The 22,292-nt window shown below is 40.0% G+C and overlaps 1 protein-coding gene across 5 annotated transcripts in view; it reads left to right on the plus strand.

Annotated features, from left to right (window-relative positions):
• LOC121278293 (hippocalcin-like protein 1) overlaps positions 1-12,574 on the plus strand; it is a 69,967-nt gene extending 57,393 nt beyond the window's left edge. For 4 of the 5 annotated variants that reach the window (XM_041188568.1, XM_041188567.1, XM_041188570.1 and 1 more), the window contains 3 exons: positions 2,345-2,743; positions 5,009-5,114; positions 11,473-12,574. In XM_041188568.1, the coding sequence (XP_041044502.1) occupies positions 2,366-2,743; positions 5,009-5,114; positions 11,473-11,570 (582 nt within the window). In that variant the 5' untranslated portion in view covers positions 2,345-2,365 and the 3' untranslated portion in view covers positions 11,571-12,574. Of the gene's footprint in view, positions 1-2,344; positions 2,744-5,008; positions 5,115-7,524; positions 7,590-11,472 lie in introns of all 5 variants that reach the window. The other variant, XM_041188572.1, reaches the window with a different exon arrangement.
• Positions 12,575-22,292: the final 9,718 nt, after the last annotated feature.

Here is a 22,292-nt window from a genome sequence, read left to right on the forward strand (position 1 = left end):
AATATTCTGGTGAATCTGCACTGTTTCTTCCAAGGCAAATATTGCTGTGGTGCAGTGTGCAATGATGCGATGCCCAAAACTGCGCATAGGTCTGCACATTTGATCTAACTAGGGCTTAAATAGGTAGTTCTGTTTAAATTTGTACAATATTAAGATCCAGTCTTGCCAATTTTCAGCATTTACTATTTTCCTTTGGGAGATGGTTAGTGCAGCCACTCTTACATCCTTCAAGATAATTGGCTGAAGGAATTACATAATCTCTGGAATTTTGAAAGCGTGGGAGTAGTAACCACAATACTTATGTGCAATCAAACTAGAGATATTATATAATGTTTTAATAACTTTCCTGCTTTAATTATGGCTTTAACTTCTGTTGCAGTGCAGGGGAGGATGAAATTGTATTATTGTCAATTTATGTATCAATGCTATGGAACATTGATCGTTGATGATGAAATTACTATATAATTGTCATTGGCAGACTACTAGTCTAATATTTTTCAATACTACACTGAGAGTTTATTCATCTCAAATTTCTCAATTAAAATGAATTGTAACAATCTTCCCAATTTGCAGATAGTAAGTTTGGAGGAAAAGTTACTCTTGAATCCTATCCAGCAGAATTCTTAAGTACGTGTCTTGAACTGGATGGTTGCTTTTTTTTTTGAAGAACATATTTTTTCAGAGCTTGGAAATTTGTAAGTGGCCAGTCAGTTGGAATCTACTTCACTATACCAAGCAACTAATCAGGTAACATGGGACCTGCTACTCTGGTTGTTCTCTTGAGATATAAGGTTATTCAGCTGTATTAGCTGGTCTACTCTGTTCCAATGAAGCTCAACAGAAGTTCTGGGGACTGCATCTCATCTTTCGACTTAAGTCTGGAAGGTTGTAAAGTGTTTAACATTGAGTTCAAACATTTCAGATCATAGTCACTGCTCCCATTCTTTTCGGATAGCAGCTGTTGGTAATGATGAAAGCAAAATACTGTGGATGTTGGAAATCTGAAATAAAAACAAGTTCTGGAAAAACTCAGATCTGGCAGCATCTGGGAGAGAAAAACAGTTAACATTTTGAGTCCAATATGACTCCTCTTCACAACAGGTGTTGGTAATGATTTTGTTTATTCACACCACCTCTAGACCCATAATTGTTTCCCATTAACGTGCTTTTAAAACCCATTACACTTGTCACATTTCCAGTTCTAACAAAAGATCAACCTGAAATATTATCCCAGGTTTTTCAGTCAGTGACTAAATGACAGCACTTGTCACTGCAAATGAAGTTGCCCATAATGATCTAGCAATCTCTGTGGCATCAATTTCACCTTTCCTGATGTTAATTTGATTCTGACACCAATTATAGGGATCCAGTAACAGTGACAACATCAAGCAGGGTAAGCAGCCAATCAGACTGAAGAATTCTCAGGCAGCAAACAAGGAAGTGAAATGAACTGATTATCATTCACTTTTTAATCATTATACAGTGTGAAATAAAGATTAGGACATGCACTTGGGAACTAAAATATCATAGACCGACTTAAAAACTTGTGGAAATTTTTCAAATATAAAATTTATCATAATGGAGAAATTTTTGAAATTTCACAAATATGAAATTGTTTGTTCTATACCAGATGCATTATTCATTAGTAATTCTAATCATACACAGTTTAAAAACTCAGCTACACCTCATTCAACGAGGCATTACATTTTATGGGGATCTTTTACAATGTGATTAAAGCTTAAAGTGGAAGTCCATGTCAGTTGAAATGATTTCCAAAGATTTCTATTTGCAGTGACTTCAACAGTGTATTCTTTGGTTGAGCAAGGAATCACTGACAGTAACTTCTGATTTCTGTGTTTAACCACACACGTGGATTCTAGAAGATGCTGTCAGTTTTAATTATATTGGCAATGGATGCTGGCAGTTCGGCTGTCATTACAACTGCAAAACTGGGCTGTTAACTCTTTCTTTCTCCATAGATGCTGCCAGATCTGCTGAACATTTCCACTATTTTATGATGGATTAAACAGTGTTTGTAGAAGCCTGATTGCATACTCCCCCTTACATAATGCTTTTTCTCTCACACCTCTTTCCTTCTCTTACCCCACGTCCCTTTCATTAGATACTTACATATGGCAAATGGAGCTATTGCCTTTGTCAGACAGCTTGAACTTTTGAGTACAAACTATGTTTGTTCCTTTCTCTGTTTGCCCTACACTATTTGCCTAATCTCATTGAGATTCTTGGGTAGTGGACACAATGACCAAGGCATCTTAGCTATGAGCTACTATAATTTGTTTATTCTGCAGTAACACACACAAACTCTCTTTCCTGTTTTATGTAGGTTTGAAACAAAACCAAGAGGATGGGAAAGCAGAACAGTAAACTTCGTCCAGAAGTGCTTCAAGACCTGCGAGAAAATACAGAATTCACAGATCATGAGCTTCAAGAGTGGTACAAAGGTTTCCTTAAAGATTGTCCTAGTGGACACTTAACTGTAGAAGAGTTCAAGAAAATCTATGCAAACTTTTTTCCATATGGAGATGCTTCAAAGTTTGCAGAGCACGTGTTCCGTACCTTTGATACAAATGCTGATGGAACTATTGACTTCAGAGAATTTATAATTGCACTTAGTGTCACATCCCGAGGGAAGCTCGAACAGAAATTGAAGTGGGCATTTAGCATGTATGACCTGGATGGTAATGGGTACATTAGCCGAAGTGAAATGCTAGAGATTGTGCAGGTATGCCATTTGGTAAACATTGTTAAATTTGCTTGTATAGTAACTTTTTATTTTGTGTTCCCCGACACCAAGCCTCTCTCTCCCCCACCCCCACGTTCCTTAAACCCAAAATTTCAACTCTGCACAGATTGGATGATCCAGTCTATTTATCTGCAAGCAGCTGTGGCTTTGTTGACCTAGGCAGATTTTTTAAAAATTGTACTGATAGAATATTTGAAAGTGAAAATACAGATTAGTCAATTCATTAGATACAAAAATCTAGTGGAGGCAGGAGTGAGGGAAGGGCATAGGCATTTGGAAAAGTCTTGGAGTTGCAAGGGAATGAAGACAGGTGAGGGAGGCATTGAGGAACTTGAATGTCATTATGACAAAAAATGAATTGGAGTTTGGGAGCAGAGAAGTACGATTGAACCATGCTGTATTCTGAAAGATGGGCGTCTCGGTAACAAATCAGGTATGTGATGAAGCTCAGTTTAGATTCAAACAGGGTGTCAAAATCCCTGGCTCCAAACTTAGCCTGAGGGCAGCCAAGATTTTGAAATTTAGGACAAAGATATGTAGGTGCAGGTTGGAGGAGGAGACTTTGATTTTAACTATTGTTGCTGCTTTTTGGCTTAATATTCCACCAGGAAATGAAAAAGGTAGCAGTGACTTAGAGTTGGTAGAAATGGAGAGCTGATATCAGATGTCTACGTTGTCCCCTTGAAGCTATCCCTTTACATTATAAAATGTCATCAAGGGATAGCATGTATTTTATGGAAGGGGCCAAGGGTATGAGTGAAACCATGAGAATAGTGCCATAGAAGTGAATTGTGGAGATGGCAAATACGAAGATAGATAAGATGTGGAAAAGAAAGGTAGCATCAATCACATCGGATGTTAGAAAATATTGACCAGTGCTCTGTCAGTGAAGGCAGAGCAGAAGTCTGATTGGAATGTGTTTGAGGAAAGGAAACATGGCCTCATAGTTTAGAAAGTATAGCTCTTTCTAACAACTTGGATAGAAAGAAAACCTTGTCAATAAGATGTAGTAAGGAGAGAGTGGGGGTGTTTTTGAGTTGGGGATTCATGTTAATTTTGAAGGAGCTGAGGATAAGTTGGTGAGCCTGGGGTTGAGGAAATAAAGCAAAATTGTTAGAAGGTAGGATGGTTTAATTGGACTTCAGTGAGCTTGATGAGGGTGGGAAGAGAATATGTGGGGTCAGGATTGGGAAGAGGTCATGAAGTGCTGGCAGAGGTAACAGTATGGTGGCCTTCATTTTGAGTTGAGCTCCTCATTTTTAATATAAAATGTCAGGGGGCAAGTTTACAATTTTTCTGCTCTCCACCCATCTTGGGGGTAATAGCAGGATTTTTGTGCAAAGGAAGTAAGTGTGCTTAGCATTAAAATATAAACAGTAATTTATAAACTATAATCTCCAAAATTCAAGAATTGAACTTTCATCAGAAATCAAATCTGGATAACACTTTTTGGTTTGGTTATTTACTAAGTGTTAAACATGGATTCTATAGCCTTTAGTCAATCTCATTTGGTATGCCAACAACTCTTTGCTAACCTGAAGAATTTAACAGAATGGTTCAAGCAATCACTAAGCTCCCAAGTGCTTCAGTGGGAAGCAAATCAATGAGGCACTTCACCACAATCTGTTTTCATTAAACTGTCTTGCAAATGCTTGCAATATTCTACTCTTGAGGATGAGTGTTTGGAAAGGTATTGGTGTATCCTTGACATACTGGGAGGACAAATGGAACTTTGCAGTACCATATTCCGAGTGTTCCCATCTATTCCTATTGTTTTTTCCTGAAGGTTTTAAATCAACCTCCTTGTTGAGCACAACAAAGTTTCCAGATGCCTAGAGATTTGGGAAAATAAAGTCTTGAGTATTAATATCCTGCAAAGAGGTGTGCAGCATGCTTCTGCACTCCCTATTCAATATTTATGTGCAAATCTTATTTAATTGAATTTTAAAAAGCCCTGTTTAGAAAAGATTGGAAAAAGTACAATAATTGTACATTACTATATTTTGTCATAATGAAATGAACCCTTTAAATTGTATTGGAAAGTTCAGATTTTGACACTTCAGTAAAGCTTGATATTTTTCTTTGGTAAAAGATAGGTGATGTCTCAAGTTTACGAGCCCCACTCAGTGTTTGAATGTTGAGTCCTCAGCTTGACATTTTAAACATTTAAAGGTCTTGAAGTATTGTCAATTCCTTGACACTATATATGAAATAAACTAACTGTTCCTGTGTTTTTGGTGTCAGGCAATTTATAAAATGGTATCATCTGTGATGAAGATGCCAGAAGACGAATCTACACCAGAAAAACGGACAGACAAGATTTTCAGACAGATGGACACAAACAACGATGGTATGTGACAAAGGAAATGTATCAGATGTGTAAGCAAGAGTCTAGTTTCCTTGCAGTATGAGCCCAGTTGTTAAAAGGGTGAATGCTTATATTGGTAATAGGAGAGGAACGTTCACTGCGAGAAATGGACCGTGTGGTTTCACTATCTTTGAAAAAGGAGAAAGGCAAAGCCCTAAATAAATCATAAGACAAATTAGTTTATTAGTTGGAAGGAAGGTAGAAATGAGAAGTTGGAGCTCTTTAGCATTAGTCACATGAGAATGTTGTTTGGGATGTCAAAGCACGAGTCAGGAGTGTACTTATCTGGCTGAATGCCGTTTCAACAGCACTCGAAGCTTGATACCATCTAGGACAAATCAACCTGCTTGATTGGCACCCCATTCACCACCTAAAGCATTCACTCCCTCTCCCATTGGAGCAGTGTGGCAGCAGTGCATATCATCTACAAAATGCATGGCAGCAACTTTCAAACCTGCGACCTCTACCACTGAAGAACAAGGGCAGCAGACGCATAGAAACGCCACCACCTTCAGGTTCCCCTCCCAAGTTGCACACCATCCTGACTTGGAACCATATCAATGCTCCTTCACGGTCACTGGGTCAAAATCCTGGAACTCATTCCCTAACATCACTGTGCGTATATTTACACCAGTTGGGCTACAGTGGTTCAAGAAGGTGGCTTCACCGCTACAACCTTGAGGGCACAAGGGTATGACCAATGAATGCTGACCTTGCTAGCTATGCTTGCATCCCATGAATGAATAATCAAACTTTCCCCATAACTTGCTAAGTCACTGAATCCTGAGGCCTGTTATCATCTTGAATCATCAGCATTATTCTCTGTCTTGTTGTGTAACATACATCTAATGCAGTGAACAGTATTCCAGATAAGGTTGAACATCTATCACATGTTTGTGTATTCAGTCTGTCTAATGCAAGTCAGTCAGTAATTTTCTACCGCAACCTCACATTATGTTAAAAGTCACAAAGGATATCCTCTGGTATATTATCCTGCTTTGTTATCCTCAACCTTTCTGCAGCCTTTAACAATCGGTAACACTATTCTTCTCCAAAGCATCTCCTCTGTTGCCTATCTCAATGGGAGTGCTTTCACATGTGTTCTGTTCTTATCTATCCAATTAGAACCCTGGATTTTCTTCCCACCCTGCACTATCACTTCTAGAGTGCCCCAGGATCTATCTTTAGTCCCCTCCTGTCCCTCATCTACATGTTGACTCATGGTGGCATCATTCAAGACATAGTATCAGCCTTCGCATGTATGCAGGGCATGGACAGAGTAGATAGGGAAAAATTGTTCCCATTGACAGAAGGTTTGAGCACAAGAGGGCACAGATTTTAGATAATTGCCAAAAGAAACAATGGTGACATGAGGAAAAACTTTCACACAGCGAGTGTGGTTAGATCTGGAATGCACTATCTGAGTGTGGTAGAGGCATGTTCAATCAAGGCATTCAAGAGGGAAATAGATTGTTACATGGAAAGGGTGGAATAAGTAGGACTATGGGGAGGAGGCGGGGGAGTGGCATTAAGAGCAATTTACCTAGTAAATTGCTCCTACGCAGTGCCTGCGCCAACACAACAGGCCGAATGTGCTGCAACAGTTCTATGACTCTGGTGACTTCTAGCTCTAACCCTCTTAAAGCTTCTGCATTTTATCTGACATCCAGTCCAGGATGAGCCACTATTTCCTCCAACTGAACATTGGGAAGACATAGTCACCTCTGCTGACTCTGGTGCAAGTACCGTTTCCTTACCTCATTTGGTGGCTATGCTGTCAGCCAACTAAGCACTATGCTCCTGGAATTCACCCTCCTAAACTTTCCAGCATTCTTTTCCCTCTCCTCCTTTAAGCCCCTCCTGAAAACCCACCTTTTCTTTTTGATGCCTTTGGTCATCCTTTCTAATGTCCCATCCTTCAACTTAGCTTGTCATTTTGTCTGATTATGTTTCTATGAAGCGCCTTGGGCCACCTTTCTGTCACAATTTGGACTTATATAGCAAATTTAACAGGAAGTGTGAATAGAGGAAGGATTTGAGTGGGATTGTTCATTAGTTAATAAATACTTTATCTGGAAAAAGTAACTATTGTAAAAGAATGCAATTGTAAAATTGCAGTTTAATCCATGATGCTAATATTGATGCTGTCATTAATGAGATTATATTTGATTTGTTGGCAGAAATTATTGCAAAAACTGTTGATGGATTTTGGGGGATAGTTGGGATGATTCTTGGTCACATAAAGCTGTGACAACAGTTCTTAAACTACTGTGAAACTAGGACTGAAGAAATAAGAATGTAAGACTATATGGAATTGGGAAACAATTTTACACTTGCCAGTTTATTCTATAAATTCATACAAAAACGGTGCATAATTTGTTAAATCATTCAGAAAGAAACTGGAGATTTCCAAAAGGAGGAAAAAACTTCGGACATGAGATGGAGCCAGAAATTCAGGTGGTATAGTCCAAATGTTCCTTTTACATTCCTAATTGAAATGATGATTCACAAACTATAGCATGTTCAGAAAATAATTTTAACAATAGGAGAATTTATGTTAACTCCAATTTTTTTTTTTGCAAGTCTACCATTCATATTTGTCTGAAGTCTATACTTTCTCTTGCAGTCCTGTAATCTACAAACCCATCAGTAATGGCCCTTTCCAGTTTGACATTGCAGATTAAATTCAACTGTTTGCACAACTACCAATTTTCATTATTCTGGATTGGCTAAAACCCAATTCCACAGGCCATTTTTTTTTGTATTTGTTATAAAAATTATACTTGGTTTTGTCACATACAAGCATTCTTGCCTCCAAACTGCACAGCAGGTAAAGGAGGAGGGTAGAGGGTGATGGGGGAAATATCAAATAACAACATTGAATATTTCTAAAATGAGTAATACTACGCTGTTTGATATTTTTTTTTGTGTGATTAAGCACCTAGAGTAGCGACCAAATATAGACATGATTGGACCAGGGTGCAGAAACTTAACTTCAGCCCTATTTTAAAGTCATGTTTTTATTTCTACTCTAATTGTCACGGGTAGCTTCCACTATAAATATCGATGGGCAGAATATTACGCTCGACGTGTGGGTTCATGCCTGACACACCCGAGTGTTGAATGTTGCGTGATGACTTCAGGCGTGCGTCTCAACATCATTGCACAGTCTCGTGATATTTCAGTTAGCAGGCGTGCACCAGAGTTGGCTATGCACCCGCTAATAATTAAAAGGCCAATTAAGGCCATTAACAGTCTAATTATATTCAAATTTATGCTGCCTGTCCAACCTTACGGTTGGCAGGGCAGGTGAAAAGGCCATGCAGCCTTCACGTTTTTTAGGAAACCTCATTCACGAGCGGGATGAAGTTTCCTAAAGCAAGTAAACATTAAATAGAAACTTTATTTTTGAATTAAAAACATGTCCCAGCTCATTTGACAGAGTCATATGAGGGAACATGTTTTATTAAATTTTTATTATCTTCGTTTTTTTTTAGACAGTGCTTCACCTCCCCGAGACAGCTCCGGGCCTCGGCGATTGAAGCACTCTTTCTCACGCATGCACGAACTGCACACTAGGTCTGGCTCTCCCCCCTCCCCACACTCCACCCCCACCCACCCCTCGCCCACACAGGAAGTGTTCAATCCCTCTCGCAGGGTGGGCCTTAATTGGCCCGCCTGTGTGAAACTGCAGTGCGCAGCCGATCGCAGGCGGTGGTAGGCTTCCCGAATGCCCCCTACCAAGGGCAAAATCCTGCCCTATGTAAACTTGTCGTGCTGTAATTTTACTTTCCTGCCTATGGCATCACATTGGTTTATTTTATTAATACTGTTTAAATATTAGAACTTAAACAGGATAAAAAGCTGACAGCAATTGTACAGTAAGATTTTTAACCATACTAGTGAATCTCCTGTTCATTGCACGTGGGCAGCCCAAGACCAAGTGGGGAATTTTCTCGTCGGGGGGTGGGGTGGGGTGGGGCGGGGGGTGGGGGGGCGGGGTGGGGGGGGGGGTTGGATTGCATGGAGGCGGGCATGGCTGGGTGCTGCCAATTAAGGCCTGCCCAATGAAGCTTTGATCACTCCCTGTGCAGGCTGGGGTGTGGGGGTTGCCTGAGTCAGGAGTGCGCTCTTTCACACATGCGCATGAAAGAGCGCAGAAATCTCCCTGAGGCGCCTCTGTGCCTCAGGGAGATTAGTTTTAAGTTAAACAGACTAATAGTGTTGTTAAAAATGTTTATGACATGTCCCCTCATGTGAAACTGTCACATGAGCTGGGACATGTCCATTAATTTTAATAATTTTTCTGAAAATTTTAAATCATTCATGAAACCTCATCCCTCCCGTGGATGAGGCTCTGTGAAAAATGTGAAGGCCGCCTGGGCTCTTCGCCTGCCCCCCAACCTTAATGTTGAACGGGCAGCTTTCTCTATAGGCTTAATTAGTTCATTAATGGCCTTAACAGGCCTTCGGCAGGCGCACAGCCGAGCTGTCAAACTGAAAATCTAAATGTCGCACAGTGACGTCTGGACACACGCCCAACGTCGCCTCGTGTCATTTTACCCCTTGGCGAGTGGGCCCCACCTGCGCTCACCGAGCCGAAGATTCAGCCCCAAGTGTATTCCTAGGTGAAGCAGGGATATGTGACAGTGAATAATTGGATTGGCGTGACCAGATGTAATTCACCCTTAATTTTAAGATCCTACATTCTGTCCTTACGCTTGTAATTTAAATTCCTATGTCCATATTTATAAAGGAAAAACAATGCAAACTTGTTATAAGTGAATTGGTACTTCAGTGCCTTCATTGTCAGGGGGACTTAATTACAGTGAGTTGCATAGGCAGTTACCATTAGGTATGGCCACAGAAGTTTATTGTAATGGACAATATTGTCTTTAAAATTTCATTGTGCGCAGTCAGTTTTTTGTGTGCTTATCATTTTGTGGCCATGTATGCGCACAGATTAATGTGAACAATGATGGGCGTAGGTAGCAGGATATCAAACAGATCTGAGATTTTTATATAGATAAACACCAGGCATATAAAATGTAACTAAACAAGGAAGGGAAGGAAGGTTGAACATGACTGCCAGTGCCAATCAACTTAAGTTTATAGTTGGGATTAAGTTTATAATGCAGAATACCTGTAACGAAGTTGTGCTGGAAATCTAGAAAAGGAAACAAGCATTGCATTTTTATGACATCTTTTAGGACCTCCCACATTCCCAAGTACTTTGCAACCAGTGAAATGCTTTTTGAACTGTAGTCGCTTATGTAATGTAGGAAAGGCCAGTTTTGTAGTGCAAGATCCCATTAACAGCAATGTAATTGTGACTAGACAACCTATTATAGTGATGTCGATTGCAGGATAAATATTAGTCAGGACATCAGGGAAGTCTCCCGTGTTGCTCTTCAAAATAATGGCCTGGGATCTTTTTGCGCTCACCTGAGGACAGATGTGGCTTGGTTTAACCTTTCATCCATAAGATGGCACCTTTTATCAATGAAGCAACCCCTCATGACTGCTCCAGAGTGTCAGCCTACCTTCTGGTTCAGAGATTTTCAATTCCATGAATATAATAGCAAACTTAGTTAATGTTGGTAAAGCACCATCCGCCTTCTGTCCATTCAGTATATAGATAGTTCAGTCCATCGGTGAAGATGATTGTTCCAATTTGCAGAGGTTTTTGACACCTGAGTTACATTATTTGAGGATAAAATTATGCCTGGCCACTGTTTTGACTCTTTCTTTGAGAGCATAGCACTTCTCTCACTGTTTAGATAATGGATCATCAGAGATGGCTGGCTTTCTTGCCCCATGGTACAACTGTGTGCAATCATTTCAAATGTGCCAGTTTGTTACAGTTCCATCAACAGATGCCAACAACCCAAAGCCATCTGCCTACAATAACAAGCAGTTGACATCTTGTAATATTGCCAAAATGGAATAGTGCAGGTTACAAAATTAGTTTGTATTTCCTTGTGCAAAATGCTTAATTGTATACTGCAACTAATTATAAATTAGGGCTAAGACATTCTCTATCCGTCCAGCTGCACTAAACCTTGTTTACATGCATCAAACAATTGTGATAAAATTCCAATTAGCAAATATGCAGTTGAATTGACATTGAGTTGAACTATACTTTGCTTAAGAAGTCTAATTTTTCTCCACCCATATCTACCTTTAATAAAGAAAAAGGTTCATTTTTAATTGTACTTGGTGTTTGTTTTCAATTGACAGAATTTTAAACTTCGTGCTGGAAAGGTGGATGGGTGGATGAAGTCCATGTTGTATGTTGTGTGAGATGACCATGACCCACTTTTTAAAATTTTATTTCTAGGTAAACTCTCTCTTGAAGAATTTATAAAAGGTGCCAAGAGCGATCCTTCCATTGTTCGACTACTACAGTGTGATCCAAGCAGTGCCAGTCAGTTCTGATTTAAGAAAAATTTGTCGGGACAGTAATAAAGAACCACTGGCTTGTCATTCAAGCTTAGCTTGCAGCAGATGCCTTTCACTCATTCCTAATGGTTTGGTGGACAGATTCAGTTGCCAGATTTTACTGTATCATGCGTTAAAGTGGCTGGCATTCTGTTCTTTTGCAGTTACTATAAATGCAGCAATGGAGCATTTCAACAGATATACACAAAGTTTAAGGTTATGTTTACATGGCAGTTGTCTTGTTTTTTTTGAATGCAGTTAAAGTATCTAATGTTTAGCTTCAATCAATTATTAGTTAAGGTGGGGGGGGGGTTGTAAATATTCAGTGAATGACTATGGAAATGTTTATTTGAGCCTAGATCATAGCCAGATGTTGAATTAACAATGAATGTAGCTGACGGCTAAAAAGCTCATCATGAAAGCGCCTGTAGCTTCTGTGCTTCTATTCTGTAAGAAAATTGCTTGCACTTGAAAAACATGGGCATTTTAACAATTGTTTATGGTGGAATGTAGTTTGATATTGAAGGCAGGTCTATATATTATAATGCTGTTTAGCTTTCCCTGTATTTCATTTCAAAGCTGGTTTGATACACATATTCATACTGATATTTTGTTCAGTCACGAGTGAGCAAGACAAATGCCAGTGATCATCGGAACATTTAATATTTGCTTATTATGTAAGATATATATTGATCACAAATTTAAGTTGATTTTTTTTATTATAAATCAAGGAAAATCTGTTTTTAGGATTGTGTGACGAAGGCAAAACTTTGAATTCATGTTGGCAGAATTAAATGTTAATTTTAATGCAGTAGGGATTATTGGAGCAAAAGACAAATTATCTGAAATTATTTGCTGTTACTGATGTATTGCAACATTTTTTTTGCAATGTTTCTGTATTTTCAGCTGTCAGTAGTTCGAACCTTGTGTATCTCAAGTGTTACTAGACATCCGCCTACTGCTGGGACGTGTAGCAAAATAAAGTCTACCTTTTCTTGTCAGTCACCTTGTGTTTATTTATAAAATCAATTTCAATATTGCTATGTAAATTAAATCTTCATCTTCCAAAAAATGTTACCAGTTCAGCGGGCACAAACAAATGCTTACCTTGTAAAGCAGATTTTTTTCAAAAAAATCTCGCTATGCAAGCATTGATTATAATCGACAGTGTTAGTCACCTTGCTCTCAGCTGCATTGTTTTTAAAACTAATACCAAGAAAGGTTTCCTATAAGTTGAATTGTTAGGATCTTTATGTGATGATTCTCCAATGCATGATGAAACACCAATTTGTTCTGTTTATCAATTATTCTGCGATGTGCGCCATTTTTCATTTTCGGATCAAGAAGTATCAAGAGTTTTAAAATGACTCAACCCTGTATGTATATTAGCCACATTAAATAAGCTCTCATCACTGTCGATGGGATTTTGCAGATCCCTTGAAGGAGCAGATCTTATCGTCCAGACCTGTACGTGAACTCCGAGTCTACCAATTCTCTACTCAGCAGAAAAACAAACATTTATGATAGTCCTGTAACCTAAAAGGTTCTTGTGTTTTTAAAAAGTAGAGTTTCTCATGTTCTGAATGCTGGTTCAAGTATCAACACTGATGTCTTGAGTCCACAAAGCCTTCAATGTATACATTTCAAAGCAACTGTAAGACTGATCTATAAATTCTATCTTTATAAGATTCTTATGGTACCTTACCCTGGAGATCCTGTGATTTCGGATTGTGAAAGGTAATGTAATGTACTTTCTAACCACACTCCTGGCCTGGCATCTGAGTTTAATATCTATCATACAATCTACATACCTTTGGTTTTGAATTGGCAGTAAAGATCGAGAAGAGAAAATTAAATTCTCATGTTTTATTTAATGAATGATGTACCATTCCCTTCTGCGTTGAATGTTGGCGCTGTTGATATATTTCTGCAGTAATGCTTCCCATTCAGCTCAAAGGCCTAAATCTTCTGATTAACGTTGGTAGGAACTGTTCTGATGCTAGTCACAGGAAAGAATAGACACTTACCTACCAGCATTTATTAAGACCAGACTTCCGATGTTGGCCACTCCCAGGAGCCTCCACCATTGAAAATCAGACAGGTCTTGATGTAGTGCATGAGAGGCCAAACCATGCCCCCTTTTTAAGGGTGCTGATTGCCATATTCTGGGAAGTAAGAGTTTAAATAGCCCAAAGCTTGTGTTAATTTTGCTGTTTCCAGCTCTGTTTCACAGTAGAAAATCTAGTTTTCAATATCTGTTGTTAAATATCCTGTGTCTGGCATTTCTAAATCAACTTACTTGCAAATTTTCAAACGAACAGGCCAAAACTGAGGGAAAAGCTCCTGAGTTTAAGATTGGCTGGAGCTGTCAACCTCTGAAACTGCATAGCTTTACCTGACTGGTGCTAGTTTTCCCTCCCCTCCACCCCACTCTCCTGACAATGTTCAGGCCCCCCTCACCCCAGCTTATCTCACACAGATGCTCAACCCCTTCCACCACCCTCATTCCCTTGCAGTGCCGGTTCTTTTGACCTCAGTCGGACAGGGGCCAGAAATTCCAGAAGGTGATGTGGGAGGGGGTGAGCACTGTTGGGGTAGGGGGTGAGCATTGCTATAGGTTCTGGAGTGCTTTGACACTCCAGCTGATTTATTGAGTTTCGCTGGTTTTATGTAAAAACCAGGGTAAGCATAGGGCAAACCAGGAGTACATGGTTCTGGCCAATCAGTGAGCAATCCAGGCAGGGTAAAACTGGCAATTGGAAGTTTAAACTTCCTGCATAAGTTTTGGGGATGTGCTTACGTCGGGACTCCTGAGGGGTCTCGTGCATATCTTTTGGCTTACCTCCGGTCTCTGACTATCTGGAGACTGGAAGATCTGGGCTATAGGCTTCACTTCTGAGGGGAGAACTATTGTGCAGATACTGTATATGCTGTTCATTGATCTGACTGGACACAACACAATGTTTGGTTTACACAAGCTAATCTTTTAATAAGGCATTTTACAGCCTTCTGAACTTAGTACGATTTCAGATGATAACAACAACTCCCATTTGTTTTTCAGACAATAGTACTGATGATAATTCTATTTCTGTTACACTAGCTCAAGACTGGTGTTTTCTTCCTGCATTTGTCCCATTGCGTCCCTTTTTGTCTTGCTCCACCATTTTTAATTTAATCATTCATGCCTACCACCATATACAGGGGAGGTGCCAGAGGATCCAAAGAAAAGCTTTTTGTTCTTCCCTCTCCCTCCCCTTTCCCTGATCCTGTACTTAAAACCTATGAATCTGTAACATTTTCCCAGTTCTGACAGTGGGTCACCATCATGAAACCATTACTCTGGTCAAGGCAGCATCTTTGAAGAGAAACAGTTTTGCCAGCATTTCCTGATCACTTCAGCCAGGTTGCGATCTTTTCCTGGTTCTGAGCTCACTGTATTCCATACGTCTTTTTTTAACATTTACTTGTGAGCTCTGTCTGGGGGTTCTTTATATAAAGCCTGTCCGAAATGCCCTCAAGCGTTTGTACATGTTTAAAGTGCAATCACAGTGGCAAACATAATCAGTTTATACAGTGCAAGGTCCCACAGACAGCCATGAAATGAAGGACCAGTGACATTATTATTCCTGGTAAGGATGAAGACAATTGGGTGAATTTTCTTTTTCCCCCTCACCAATTCCACCTGAAGATCACATGGCTATAAGTAACTACTGGTGATTTTTGTGCACATAATTTGTATATACCTACTGCATTTTGTTGAAACAACCAGTTTGTATTATGCAATTATCTTCCACTCGCTTTTTTGCTGAATTAGTAATACTTTTAGTTGCTGTAATTTTGGTCATGAGTTCTGTTTGCAGTATTTTTCCTAAACAGACTGTTCGCATGTGTGTGGTTTAACCAAGTTCTACTTGCTGAGTGAATAGATTTTTAAGTCTTGCCTTGGGTCCTGCCTAGCTTCCAACTCATTGCCTGACTGGGTGGTGTGGATAGAGTCATTACAGCACAAGGAGGCCATTCAGCCTATCAAGTCCATTCTGGCTCTCTAGAGCAATCCAGTCGGTCCTATTCTCCAACTCTATCCATGTAGCCCTGAAAATTTATTTCCTTCAAGTGCCCATCCATTTCTTTTCAGAATCATTCATCATTTCTGGTTCCACCACCCTACCTGTACCCCCAAATCTGCCCATACCCCCCTCTCCCCAGATCTCTTAAACCAAACCTTACATCTGTGCTCCCAAGTCCTTCACCGTCAGCTAATGGAACAGCTTTTTTTTTTGTCTAATTTACATAAACCTGTCATAATTTTGTGCACATCTATCAAATCTCCCTTCAATCCCCTTTTGCTCTAAGGAGAACAAACCCAGCTTCTCCAGCCTAACCTTGTAAATTCCCCATCCCTCAAACTGTTTTGGTAAATCTCCTTTTACGCCCCCTCAAGGGCCCTCACATCCTTCTTGAAATATTGTGACCAGAACTGGATACAGTACACCTGGTTGTAGCCTAAACCAGAGCTTTATCAAGTTTCAAGACAACATTCTCTGCTTTTGTGCTCAATACCTCTACATCTGAATAAAAACCAAATGCTGTAGATGCTGGAAAAACTCAGCAGGTCTGGCAGCATTTGTGGTGAGAAATACGGTTAACGTTTCTAGTCCAATATGACTCCTCTTCGGAACTGGGGAGAGGTAGATATGCGATAGGTTTTATGCTGTTGAAAAAGTGGGGGAGGGGTAGGTGGAGCAAAGTAGAAGGTTAGGGAGAGATTAAATGACAAAGATGTCATGGAACACAAGCAAAAGTGAGTAGTAATGATATATCTGTGATGGCCATTTGAAGTGTTTTGTCACTTAACAATTAAGAATACATATACAGCTATCTGCTTCTGAAATAAAAACAAAAAAACTGCGGATGCTGGAAATCCAAAACAAAAACAGAATTACCTGGAAAAACTCAGCAGGTCTGGCAGCATCGGCGGAGAAGAAAAGAGTTGATGTTTCGAGTCCTCATGACCCTTCAACAGAACAGTTCAACTCTTTTCTTCTCTGCCGATGCTGCCAGACCTGCTGAGTTTTTCCAGGTAATTCTGTTTTTTGTTTATCTGCTTCTGAACTCCAACTTCCTTTATGAAAAACAGAAGGTTCCTTTATTCCTTATTCTCCACCAGAGGGCAATACATCCAGGATTTAGCACACACTACTGGCAGGCCTTATATAACAATTCTTTTTAACTAAAATGTCTTTTTACAAAGAAGCATAAACATTAATCACAATATCTTTATCCAAAGCTCAATATCACATATGCTTTGCTAACTTTCTCAACATGACAAGTAAGCCTTCACAGATCTATGTACGTGGACCTCGCCCCTAATGTCTCTGTGCACTCTTTTAGAATTTCTTCCTATTACTTCTGCCAAAATATATCACCTCACACTTCTCCCTATTGATTACATCTACCACTTGTCTTCCCATCTGTTAACCTATCCATGTCCTCTTGCAGTCGATTTACATCATCTTCACTGTTTGTTACACCTTCAAGTTTGGTATCATCAGCAAATTTTGAAATTTTACTGTGTTCCATTATCCAAGTACTTTAAAAACATCAAAACCTGTGCACTTAGTCCTGACACTCACGGCACATCACTAACTACCTTCCTCCTGATTATTTCTAAAACCTTACCCACCACTGATATTAAACTGACCAACCTGAAGTTACTAGGAATGTTGTTGCACCCTTTCTTGACCAAGGGTGTTGATCCTCTGGTACCTCCCCTTTATCTAGGGAAGAATGGAAGGTTACGGCAGGCCCTTTCATGATCCCCACTCCCAGTTGCCTTAGCTACCTGGGTTACAAATCTTCTGGACCAGATGGCTTACCCACTCTAAGTGTAGCCAATCCTTCCTATCAACTTTCACCTTTTCCATTACCTCTATTGTCTCCGCTTCCACCAATATTTTATCAGCATCTTTTTCCTTAATAAACTGCTACCCTCTGTCTTCTATGACCAAGCCAATTCTGTATCCATCCTGCCAGTTCATCTCTGATTCCATGCGACTCTACCTTCTGTACCAGTCTGCCATGAGGGACCTTGTCAAAGACCTTACTGAAATCCATGTATATAACATCCACTGCCCTTCCATCGTCGATCATCTTTGTCACTTCCTCGAAAAACTCGATCAAGTTAGTGAGACACCACCTTCCCTTCACAAACCATGCTGTCTCTCACCAATAGTCCTGTTGAACTGCAATCTATCCCTTTTGAATAGCTGTTTCCAGTCCCAGCATTGGTGCTAACGCCACAGTAAACTGAAGCACACTCTCCTGCTCAAGCCACTCCATTGATTCTTCCTATTTCTACTCTTGTTAGTGTGTGACAATGGGAGTAATCCAGAAATTACTACCTTCAAGGTCCTACTTCTTAAATTCTTCCCTACCTCTAAAGTCTGACCTCAGGACCTCAATACTTGCTCTCTGTCAATGGGACTGACTTATCACAACTATGGCTCCATCCCACTCGCAGAATATCATGCACCCTCTCTGTGATCCCCTTTACCCTGGCACCAGGGAGGCAACACAGCATGCAGGACTCACTACGACGGTTACAGAAAGAACTATCTGTCCCCCTAATTCTGGAATCTCCTATAATGACTGCATTTCTACTCTTTGCTGTTCACTCCTGTGCAGGCCCTTGCCCATCAGGTGCCATGGTCTAGATTGCACTCCTTCATGACGTCAGCATTCCCAGCTGTCTCCAATGTTGACTACCAGTTTGAACGCACTATCTCTGAATTTCACAAACTTCCCGCTCCCACTTTTAACTGGGTCTCTGGCATTGTTCTCTCTCAGTCTTGTGCTCTCTGGCTCCTGCATTTATCCAAAGTAAAGCTTCTCCAACTGAGCAGCATTCCCCCATTATTGCACAGAAATGTCTGTGTTATTTTCTTCAGTTGTAGAAGGGTGTTTGGTAACGTTGGAACATTTTGGATTCAATCTGTTGGCTTTGAGAGAAATTTCAACTATTTAAATCACAACTAAGGCTTTTGGTTTGTAGTGTGGTGATTTGCCAATACTGTTGGGTCTGTCTAATGGTGGTTATTCACCTCATTAAAGATCAACTGCACTCTGAGGTTAAAGAGTTTTCCACTGACATGAGTCGCCTCCGTGCCGAAACTAAACTGACCACAATAGATATACATGATGTACAGTTTGCAAATGACTGCAGTGTCATTGCCCACTCTGCACCAGATTAGCAAACAATACTCATTCTCTCCAGTTAAGCCCACAATCAAATCAGCCATGATCTTACTGAATGGTAGAGCAGGCTTGATGGTCTGAATGGCCTACAGATGCTCCAATTTCTTATGCTCTTATAAAATCGCAACAACTTGTCCATCAAGCTGCATCACCTCTGAGTCACGGCGTCTTAATAATGAGGCAGAGCGGCTGCAGAGAAGTGAAGAAAAGGAGCAAATTCTGTGCTTTAGATCCCACTACCTCATGAGGCATCTTGCCCCATGTACCTAAAGATCTGTGGGTCAAGAATCAGCCTCTTCAGACACATGAAGAACTTCTGCATAAATTTGTGACCTTGAGTAGCTGTCATCCTCGAATCGAGGGACAGCCGATGATGAATCCATGACACTCTATCTCCATAAGTCAAGGTTATACCTGGCAATTACTGTTCCAATAGCCCAATTCTGTATGATAATTTCATGTGACCTTGTAGCTGATGGTAGGGCAGATACGTTGCTGTATGTTAGCAGATGTTTCTGCCAATTTTTGGCATTCTTCTATTACAATACTACCTGGAAAGTGAGAGAGAGAGGTAGGAAAATCCAGACTTAAGCATTAGTTAACCTCTGAGATAATCATTTGTTCCTCCAGTTGAGCCTCTATTTAATAAGCTGTCCCTTAGAAGGGAGAAATGTTTAGCTGGAGGAAATTATGATTCTTCAAAAACTGTGTGGTGGTCACTACTAAATTTAGATTTGTATTTGTCCTAGGAAATTGTTCCTCAATTTATCCAGTATTTAATGCTTCTGGATGTGAATCTGAGTGTAGTATATTAATATGTATCTCCTTTGAGGGTTTATAAATATGAATGGATGTATATCAGTCCAGAAAATCATTGGGATAAAGGGAATGTTTTGTTTTTGTTCCAGAAAATCATTGGGTTCTTTTGAATGTTAATCTTCAGGTGATTCATCATATTGTCAAACAACTCCTTGCCTGATGAGTAGTATTTCCTGCTTTGCAATGTTACTGTTTCACTTCAGGACCGAACTTGTTTAGAACCCTCCATGCTGTAAACTGATAACATAACCATGACAATCCATCTTTACTTGTGGTAATACTTTGATAGATTATCAAATGAAGAAGATTACCTTGGCTGATAAGTTCATAAATTCAAAGATGCCATAAACCTATCTCATAATCTACACAAACAAAGCATACACTTTCAAATAACTGGCTGTTGTATACTTGGGGAAAGTAGTACAAGGTTTCTGTTCTCAGTGGAGAAGATGAAAAATTAGAAGGGAGTAGGAGAAGGAACCTAATGTATCCATGTTGTCTTCCATAGAATATTTGTGTTTCTTTTTAAATAAATTTGTATGGTGCACTCTTGAGGAAAGCATGTACAAAACAAGCTACAGTGTAAAATCTTTTCTTCTCCAAATGGAGCAATTTAAATGTATTTGAAAATACTTATGCCAGCTAGGTAGCAAATGATTAATGGTATATTAAACATTCATGTGCAGATATATGGTGACAAAGCTGTTCAATTAAATAGAAATGTTTCCTCCATTAGACTTGGTGTGTACAATAATAGCTAATTGCTGAAATTGAGATTTTTGTTTCTCAAACACTTAATTGTGGTCCTCATTATTTAGCCAACACTGATGATCTCTCTAATTAAACGCCTCTGTGAGGGGAGGCATAGATATAAAGGAATTGATGTTTCTCAGACAGAATATTCAAATATACACCTAATGGAATCCAGGCTGCCAAATAACTTACCCAAAGTTTAAACTCAAACTAATCTATCTTTCATCTTCCATGCAGAAGTTTTGAACGGGTTAAATGAAACCATATGTTTCATTTCATAACTCCAAAGAAGTTACATTGCATAAAATTTTCTTAAAGAATTGTGCCTAGGGTTATCCATAAGAATTTGCCTAATTTACAATACCTGCTTTTCTATCATTGCTAAGTTAGTGATATGTATTTACATAAACATTGATCAATTTGTAAATTTGTTCAAATGGCACGGGTTGTGCAAAGAACATTAGATGCATCAAAATATCACTACTAAAATCAATGAAGCAAAACAAGCCCCTTTGTACTTGCCGATTATATACAAATATATATATAATAATTGCATCTATTAAAATTGAGTCTAAGGGTTTCCTGTGTTTTGCAGGGTTCAATCTTCTAATTGTGGTTTCCCTTTTGTCAATCAACACGTTTTAAAACTAAAGACTTCCTGAACATGCCTGCAACATTTGACCTCATTTCAGGACATGAAGTTACTTATTTCAAGACTCAAACGGCCTAGAAACCAACTCAGGAACACAAATCCAAAAAAAAACAGAATTACCTGGAAAAACTCAGCAGGTCTGGCAGCATCGGCGGAGAAGAAAAGAGTTGACGTTTCGAGTCCTCATGACCCTTCGACAGAACTTGAGTTCAAGTCCAAGAAAGAGTTGAAATATAAGCTGGTTTAAGGTGTTTGGTGGGGGGGGGGGGGGGGGCAGGTGGGTGCAGAGAGAGAGAGAGAGAGGTGGAGGGGGTTGGTTTGGTTGTAAGGACAAACAAGCACTGATAGAAGCAGATAATCAAAAGATGTCAACAACAATAGAACAAAAGAACACATAGGTGTTAAAGTTGGTGATATTATCTAAACGAATGTGCTAATTAAGATTGGATGGTAGGGCACTCAAGGTATAGCTCTAGTGGGGGTGGGGAAAGCATAAAAGATTTTAAAATATTTAAAAATAATGGAAATAGGTGGGAAAAGAAAAATCTATATAATTTATTGGAAAAAAAATGAAGGGGGAAACAGAAAGGGGGTGGGGATGGGGGAGGGAGCTCAAGACCTAAAGTTGTTGAATTCAATATTCAGTCCGGAAGGCTGTAAAGTCCCTAGTCGGAAGATGAGGTGTTGTTCCTCCAGTTTGCGTTGGGCTTCACTGGAACAATGCAGCAAGCCAAGGACAGACATGTGGGCAAGAGAGCAGGGTGGAGTGTTAAAATGGCAAGCGACAGGGAGGTTTGGGTCATTCTTGCGGACAGACTGCAGGTGTTCTGCAAAGTGGTCGCCCAGTTTACGTTTGGTCTCTCCAATGTAGAGGAGACCACATTGGGAGCAACGAATGCAGAAGACTAAGTTGGGGGAAATGCAAGTGAAAGGCTGCTTCACTTGAAAGGAGTGTTTGGGCCCTTGGACGGTGAGGAGAGAGGAAGTGAAGGGGCAAGTGTTGCATCTTTTGCGTGGGCATGGAGTGGTGCCATAGGAGGGGGTTGAGGAGTAGGGGGTGATGGAGGAGTGGACCAGGGTGTCCCGGAGGGAGCGATCCCTACGGAATGCCAATAGTGGGGGGTGAAGGGAAGATGTGTTTGGTGGTGGCATCATGCTGGAGTTGGCGGAAATGGCGGAGGATGATCCTTTGAATGCGGAGGCTGGTGGGGTGATAAGTGAGGACAAGGGGGACCCTATCA

The sequence above is a fragment of the Carcharodon carcharias genome, chromosome 5, assembly GCF_017639515.1.
Source record: "Carcharodon carcharias isolate sCarCar2 chromosome 5, sCarCar2.pri, whole genome shotgun sequence".
NCBI lineage: Eukaryota > Metazoa > Chordata > Chondrichthyes > Lamniformes > Lamnidae > Carcharodon > Carcharodon carcharias.